At 36.0% G+C, this 8,546-nt stretch overlaps 1 protein-coding gene and 1 non-coding gene across 2 annotated transcripts in view; both read left to right on the forward strand.

The window, feature by feature from the left end:
* The window catches only part of SLC9C2 (solute carrier family 9 member C2 (putative)), a 72,672-nt gene that overhangs the window by 41,172 nt on the left and 22,954 nt on the right, over positions 1-8,546 (forward strand). The window contains exons 13-16 of the mRNA XM_017529977.2: positions 1,164-1,261; positions 2,261-2,380; positions 3,532-3,730; positions 5,459-5,647. Coding sequence (XP_017385466.1) covers positions 1,164-1,261; positions 2,261-2,380; positions 3,532-3,730; positions 5,459-5,647 — 606 coding nt within the window. The remainder of the gene's footprint in view (positions 1-1,163; positions 1,262-2,260; positions 2,381-3,531; positions 3,731-5,458; positions 5,648-8,546) is intronic.
* LOC119471470 lies at positions 6,054-6,160 on the forward strand. The gene has a single exon (XR_005200543.1). It is a non-coding gene; the product is annotated as a U6 spliceosomal RNA (small nuclear RNA).

The following is an 8,546-nucleotide window of genomic DNA, read 5'->3' on the forward strand; positions in this document are numbered from 1 at the left end:
GGTTTCACTATGTTGACCAGGATGGTCTCGATCTCTTGACCTCGTGATCCACCCGCCTCGGCCTCCCAAAGTGCTGGGATTACAGGCTTGAGCCACCGCGCCCGGCCAAGAGGGACTATTGAATGCAACATTTCCTTACCCTTTCCCCTTCCCTGCATAGTTTTTCTGAATTTAATGTCAGTATTATGTAGAAGCTGTAATTTTTCTGCTATTTTAGGGGGAGGATTGACATAACCATACAGCCTATCTTTTTATTTTGATAGTTCTTTGTGGGGCTGAAATGATTACTTAGAATTAATACTTTGCACACACTATTCTGCTATAGTAAGATGATGCTACTGATGCTATTTATATTACTAAAGCAAACTCTTTGAGTTGTATATATATATATTTTTTTAATTAATTAATTAATTTATTTATTTTTTTTTTTGAGATGGAGTTTTGCTCTTGTTACCCAGGCTGGAGTGCAATGGCACAATCTTGGCTCACCATGTCTTCTGCCTCCTGGGTTCAAGTGATCCATAGTGCTTGATTCACACAGTATAGTATAACACTGACTAGAAGGAGAATCAATGATCATGAACAGAGTTAAAAAATGCTTTTCAACCAATATGACTTTATCATTAATCTTTTTTCTTTTTTTTTTTTGAGACAGAGTCTCTGTCTTTCAGGCTAGAGTGCAGTGGCATGATCTTGGCTCACTGCAACCTCCGCCCGCTGGGTTCAAGCGATTCTCCTGCCTCAGCCTCCCGAGTAGCTGGGATTACAGGCATGCACCACCATGCCTGGCTAATTTTGTATTTTTAGTAGAGACAGGGTTTCACCAGGTTGCCCAGGCTGGGCTTGAACTCCTGGACTCAAGCAATCCACCTGTCTCAGCCTCCCAAAGTGAGCCACCATGCCTGGCTGAGTGGTATACATTTTGATTTTCAAGAAAGCTAAGACTCTTTTTATCTCTCATAACATTCAGGACTGTACTTTATAAAAATGAGTATTCAGTAAACATTTGCATTTAATGAAATTTATTTCCTACTATATAATTTTTTGTAATAGCATATTTTGATATATTGAGTTCAATAATAATAGTGAGACTATGTAAGGGTTAAGAAGAATACATTCATGTTTTGATCTTTTGTAATCTTCATTTAAAATTGTATGTTTAGAGTAGCTTTGAGCAACAGCATAACGATGGAATTCTTGAAATAGAGGCAGCCCAGATATTAATTGGTGCAGCAAAAAGCTATTGCCTCATCCAAGGAAAGTAAGTGTAACACTTCTTTAACTGATATTTCCAAAATCAAATGGTTATATGATGAAGAATGAATAAACTGAGAATTAAATGTCCAGATGGATCAATCCATTATTTCACATATCTATATCTAGCCATCTTCTGTCTGTCCATCTGTCTCGTCCTTCCATACATCTATTCATCTACTTTTAATTTCATTTGTTTACATTTCTTCCCCTAAAGTTTTATAACCTTGGTGACATTAGGGGATTCTGGAGAAAGATTGAACTGTCATGTAATTAGATAAAACACCAGGGAATCCATGAAAAGGAACCTATATAGCTTAAATTACTATTATAATTATTTTGCCTTTATATTATCTTCACTTTAAATTACCAGACAGGTGAGGTACAGAAGCCTGGAGGCTGCCATTAGACTGCTCCCTGGGGTGGAGCAAGCTCTGGAAGAATTGGCCCAACTGCTGATGCTGACAAGTACAATTAAGTCTGGCGGGAAAAGCTCAGTATCTTAGAGATACATTGATATCTTGTTATAGTCCTGGAAAACATTAGATAATAGATGATCCAACACAAAACTGTGGGGCAATAATGATAGGAGATCCTGGCTGGGTGATACATACATTTCAGCGGCCAGGTAATCTATTTGGAAGATCTATTATCAGTCCCAGGAATAAAGTTTGGGAAGGGTAGAGCCTTCAGGGCCTTGGAGAGGGTTGTGCTGGAGCAGCATGACAAAGGAAAGCTTGATTCCAAACTCCAAAGAATTGGTCTAGAGAAGCTTTACTTATGTGTGATCTCTGGTCAGGAACAGAGGCAGCAGGAGTCTCATACTAAAAATGCTCCTGTACCATGACCATGGGGTGGATAGGTGGATGGACTCAGAGGCTTGTGACTGAGCATATTTGGTGGGTCCATGTTAAATTTATACTTAGTACACCTCCCTCTTTTATATTAACCCAAAGTATAATACTTGCTTTTTATTTTAACACAAATGTATATTTTTCTCTGTTAGATTCATGAGTATTTACGATGTTTCATCTTATGTAAGTGCTAGAAGTTGGCTTATAAAGTTTAAAAACGTTTTAACTTTCTTGGACTATCCTAAAGAAAAGATACTTTTTATTCCACCTGAGTAAGTATTGTGAACCTTTAATAGAAACATACTTGAAAATACTACCATTTCTACATTGTCAGAACAGCTTATCTCAATTTTCCTTATTTAAAAAAAAAACTATATTATGGTTGATTTTCACTGATTGCGTGGTGCTTGCTTCTCTTCCTCCATTCTGTTTCAGCAACTTCATTGACATCTCTATTAGAGAGTAGTCAGGAAGGAAAAAAGGATGGTCATATTTGAATACTGCAAGTTTTAATTGCTGTGTCTGAAGGTTATAGTGTGTTGTCGGCTGCTTAATATTCTCCTGGGTATAACATAGAGCAAGGGTGAGAAATATCTAACTGGTGACTAGATCTAGCTCTGTTTAATTTCACCTGTGCTATCACGTGATTCTGTTGATCTATAATTAGGAAAAACACAACATGGCCTGCATAATACCTGTAAACAATTTTCCAAAATATCACGATATACAGATTTTACTTAACTGGGGTGGATTTTTTACTTTGTTATATAAATTGTGAGCTTACATACTTTTTAGAGTGCAGAGACATAACTTTTCTACCAATAGAAGATGTCAAAACAAGATCATACCAAGAGCATTAATGCTGCTAAATTTTACATGAGGATTAACCTTTTATAACAAATTCTAATTTGTTATAAAATTTTTTTTAACTTTTTTCTATTTAATAAGTTTAAAGAGATACAAAAAATCAAAACTGTAGAATCTTCACATATATCCAAAGAATCTCTTTTTGTCATGCTCTACATTAGGCGAATTGAAAAGTTTTAAGAAGTATGTGATATAGTAATTATTTAATAAGACTATTTCTCACTCGATTTTAAACAATCCAATGTATAATTCATTTTCTTCCAAATTTATTTGTTTCTTGCTTTTATTTATGAACCTTTGCATTGTTTCCAAGACACTGTAGCCTTGATTTTTAAAAATGCTTCCCCCATCCCTGATATGGATTTTTAAAAATGATATTTTTTATTTTTTTCCATTATAATGTTTATGTACAGGAAATATGCTTTTGATTTTTATTATTATTTTATATTATCTGTAGTCTTCAAATTATTTTTAATGATTTGTTTAAACAAATGTTGAACTTCAGCTGCTAATTATACTTTTAAGTGATCTAACATTTTATTTGGTCTCTTTTCAGGAGTAATATATTTCTGACTTCTGTATTTCACATAGTATTTTCTGAAGAATTTGAATATGCAGGACACATTATACATCTGATATATATTTATCCTCTGATAATACAACTGTGGCCAATGGCAAGAGAGTTAAATGGGTCAGCACTGATAGCGATAAACTACTATTTTATATTTTTGTATGTATTAGAATCAACATTGAAGGTACTGTTTAAAATAGAAATATAATCTATAAAAAGAGCAATTCAGGTATTTTGAATCTATTTTTGTCATATTATTGAAGTAACTTGATCCAAGAGCCATTTGCTATGATAATTAATGAGATTCTGGAAATTTAGTAACCTTTTTGAATTTTCCAAGTTTTATAGTGAAATTAGTATAAAAGTCATGGTATTGGACATCAGCTAAGTATCATAAAAGTAGAGAGATTCTCCACTTGAATCCGGGAGGTGGAGGTTGCAATGGGTCTTAAAAAAAAAAAAATAGTACAAATTACAACTTTACAGTGTGACGTAAGATTTGGTATCTATATTTATCACAGTTTTTCACCATCTTTTGGTTTAGTTTATATTGGCTTCAGAAAATGGAAGTTTTAATTAGAATAGGCATCTCCACCATTTTTAAAATGGCTTTTTATGTTACCTCTCTTCTTGCCAATTTTGTTCATTTTTATTTGTAGCAAACATATCAATGAATTTTAGTATAGGTTCATATCTATATTGTATTTAAATCAACTATGGGTTTATATAAATGCCAAATTTAGAACAATAGATTTAGATCATCAGTGAATACAAGTATTTTTTTTTAACGTGAAACATATTTTATTATAGAAAAAAGATTAATGAGGCCAGGCACAGTGTCTCATACCTGTAATCCCAAAACTTTGGGAGGCCGAGGTGGTGAAACCCTTTCTCTACTAAAAATATTTTAAAAATTGCTGGGCGTGGTGGCAGGCGCCTGTAGTCCCAGCTACTCGGGAGGCTGAGGCAGGAGAATTGCTTGAACCCAAGAGGCGGAGGTTACAGTGAGCCACGATTGCGCCACTGCACTCCAGCCTGGGTGACAGAGCAAGACTCTGTCTCAAAAAAAAAAAAAAGAAAAAGAAAAAAGATTAATAATAAAGTCATATTGGTTGAAAAATATATTTTAACTCTGTTCATGATCATTGATTCTCCTTCTATTCTGTGGTATACTGTGTGAATCAAGCACTATGTCATAAAGAGCATTTCCCTGTTAATAATTACAAACTGAAGTGATAGAGGCATGTCAGAATTGAGAAAACACTTCGAAGCAAAAGCAATGTGATGTACTCTATTTTATTATGTTTGTATGTAAATACTATCATAAATTGTTCAGAGTGAAAACATTTGACAAACTCTAACGCTACAATCAATTTTTCTAAATTACATAAATAAACCTAATTTTCTTAAAAAAGAAAAAAAAAAAAGGAGACAGATTCCCAAGGATCAGGTAAAGAAGAACTGAAAATCCAGACAGGGATGTTTTCCTCAAACATTTTTTGAAATGATGCAAGAAATAAATAAGTGAATAAGAATTGGTTTGCTAGGCCCTTGTCATAAAATGTGAGTTAATTATTCGTATAAACGTGTAAAAGGTGATTTATCAGTATTACTATTTTCACATTTTATTATTAATAGTATTGCAATGAACCTGTTTATTGCTATTTTTAATGCTTGTTTTTGGCAATCCAACTTTATTATAGAGTATATATTTTTAATCAAATTATAATTTTTGATATTGAAGATTTAGAAGAATTTTGGGGGGATTCCAAATCAATAACTTAAAGCTCAACTTTTGGAATATAATTCATTTGTAGTTAAGAATCTAATCGTTAATTTTATAGATTTCCCCCCCAACATTACTGTATAGGTGCTATGAAATGACATTTGTTTCTATTTGTTTTCTATACAGATAATAATTCTGAAAAGGAAATATTTTCAACAGTTTTGGAATGTTTTGGAATTTTCTATCCTGGTCACTGGAATCATTGATATCTTTTTTATGTACCTTGTGAAACGGATACCAAACAGCTTGACTCTTATTCAGTTTACAGTAGTAACAGAATATTTAAGACTCATTAGGTTTCTTACTCTCTTCAAGGTAAAATTTCATATTTTAAAATATTAAGATTTGCCAGGAGTGGTAGCTCATGCCTATAATCCCAGCACTTTGGGAGGCTTAGTTGGGCGGATTGCATGAGTCCAGAAGTTTGAGACAACTTGGGCAACATAGCAAGACCCCATCTCTACAAAAAATTAAGAAATTACCTGAGCGTGATGGTGTGCACCTGTGGTCCCAGCTACTTGGGAGGCTGAGGTGGGAGGATCGCTTGAGCCCAAGAGGTTGAGGCTATAGTGAGCCAAGATTGTGCCATTGCACTCCAGCAGACAGAATGTGATGATGGCTCTGGTGACAGAGGCAGACCCTGTCTCAAAAAAAGTAATAAATAATAAAATATTAAGATTCTTTTCCTACACTGTGTGTTGAGTTAAGAAGCCCCATTGTTGTGCTCACTTTGGCAGCACATATACTGGAATTGGAACGATACAGAGAAGATTAGCATGTCCCCTGCGCAAGGATGACACGCAAATTCTTGAAATGTTTCATATATTAAAAAAAAAAAAAAAAAAAAAAGGAAAGAAAGAAGCCCCATTGTCTTGAAAGAAGTGAAACAGAAGTTATCCCTTCTGGAACACCCTCTCAGTAGTATCTGCGTGGTTCCCTCCCTCACTACCTTCAAGCCATTGCTCAAATCTCACCTTGTCACAGAGGTCTCCCCTGACCAGCCTATGTCAACTGGCAACTCACCCTTCACACCCTCAATTCTACCTCATTCTCCTGATTCCCCTCTACCTGCTTAACTTTGATTTTTCCCCACAGTACTTATCAGCTGTAATTGTATATACCGTCCATGAGGTAGAGATCTTTGTTTTGGTCTTTCTTTTTACATTTTGAATAGAGATGGGATCTCACTATATTGCCCAGGCTGGTCTCAAACTCCTGGGCTCTGGCAATCCTCCTGTTTCAGCCTCCCAAAGTGCTGGGATTACAGGCATGAGCCACTGTACTCAGCCTGTTTTGGTCATTGATGTAACCTCTGCCTCCAGAACAGTGCTTGGCATATAGTAAGTACTTAATAAATATTTGTCGAGTGCATGAATGAAACTCTGGGTGCCGCTTGAAGCAGGGTAACCCAAAGACAAGTTCTTGAAGTTTCAGTAAAATTTGTTGATGTCTCCCAAACTGTGCAGAAACAAAAAATATTTTCTCCACAGCTCCACAGTCACATGGCATACTACCTATGGAATTAAATTATGCTGTGGCCTTCAATTGCCTTCACAATTGCTATGCCTTCTTTCCCTGACTCTGGTTTTGATTCTGAAGGCAGATTTTTATACTTTCAGTTTCTACTCTTATGCCTCCTTTCTCTCTTTCCAGTGGAGTTGCATTATATAAGGTTTTAACTTGGGGGCTTTAATGATTTCACTTGCCATGCCATGTTTGTTGGTGTTTAATTCTTATTACATCAAGCAAATCTCTTATATTAGTATTTATTGAAGTTATATAGAGAGACTTAACATTTTTAAAAATTGCAATAAGCCCTAATGGTAAACTGCACACTTTATACTCCTCCATCTAGTCCCCATTCTCCACCTTTAATAGTTATCTTTAAGGCAGAATTGTTTGACTATCCAGCTTGTGCTTACAGACTTTCTTTTTTGTTCCTTCATTTATTCTACATTGGTGTAACCAAACTTTAGCGTTCAGAAGAATTACAGTGCAGAGTTACTGTACCTGGTTTAAAAGGGTAATTTTGATTCGATGTGCTTTTTGCCTTATGAGCTGAGTTTGGAGCAAAGGACTCATTTAAGGCATAACTCCACCATCATGGAAACTATCCTAGAAATCAGGATGTGTTGTGTGAGGCTAATTGTTGAGATGGAAGATAGAAGTTTCTTTAGGTAATCAGTATTTATATAGAGGTTGTATGCAGGTAAATGTAAAATAATTATTTTGGAAATAATACTTTGTGAAAAGTATTTAAAATGAAACAAAGATTTAAAAATGTATTATTGTGGAAATGGTCACAGGGGAGCAACAGCTATCTGGGCTGGTGGCCCGGTAGCAAAATAATTTACCAAGACAGTTGTAGATAAAGAAAGGCAGATTTATTAGAGAAAGTAGGAAAATACATTGCCAGGGAAACAATGGGCAGCCTGCAAGAAAGAAGCTGACTGCAAAGAAACAAAGGCTTGCTGGAGATTTTATAGGATGGTGTGTCCACTGCCTGCTGCAAAGGGCTTTGTGCTGTTAATGCCACAGTTGCAGTGAGCTAACTTGCAGGTGTCTGGTGGTAGTTGGGCACAGAAGATTTTGAGCTGTTTGTGCAGGAAGGCAATGTGTCCTGGACCATGAAGAAAGGCAGACTTGCAGCTTATCTGCTGTTGCTTTTTGCTTTCCCCTGCTCCCACCAGGCTGACTCCTTTTGCCTAATTAGGGACGTCACAGAAACCAAATCTATTTAGAGTGTGGGCAGCAATGTTCTGAACCAGTTGTCCCTTCTGTCTAGCATGCTCTGACAAATCTCAGTGAAGTATATTACCATGGTTTTTAATTGAACTCTCCCTATTTTCCAGGAATTGTGTAAAGCACTTTATGTAAATTGTCTAGTTTAATTATTAGAACAGCCCTGTGAGGTAGATGTCACCACTATGTAAAGTTAGGTGGCTCATAGCCAGTCTCAGCATAATGTGGCTTTCAAAAGAGACAAACTTGCACTGGAAAACTTGAAAGAATATTGGTGAGCTTTAGGTGCCCTAAAAGAAAGCTCATGGAGTGTCAGTGCACTGTGGAGTATAACTTTGAAAAAATCCTCTTTAGCCGGGCGCGGTGGCTCAAGCCTGTAATCCCAGCACTTTGGGAGGCCGAGGCGGGTGGATCACGAGGTCAAGAGATCGAGACCATCCTGGTCAACATGGTGAAACCCCGTCTCTACTAA

The sequence above is a fragment of the Cebus imitator genome, unplaced genomic scaffold (genome assembly GCF_001604975.1).
Source record: "Cebus imitator isolate Cc_AM_T3 unplaced genomic scaffold, Cebus_imitator-1.0 Scaffold62, whole genome shotgun sequence".
Taxonomy (NCBI): domain Eukaryota; kingdom Metazoa; phylum Chordata; class Mammalia; order Primates; family Cebidae; genus Cebus; species Cebus imitator.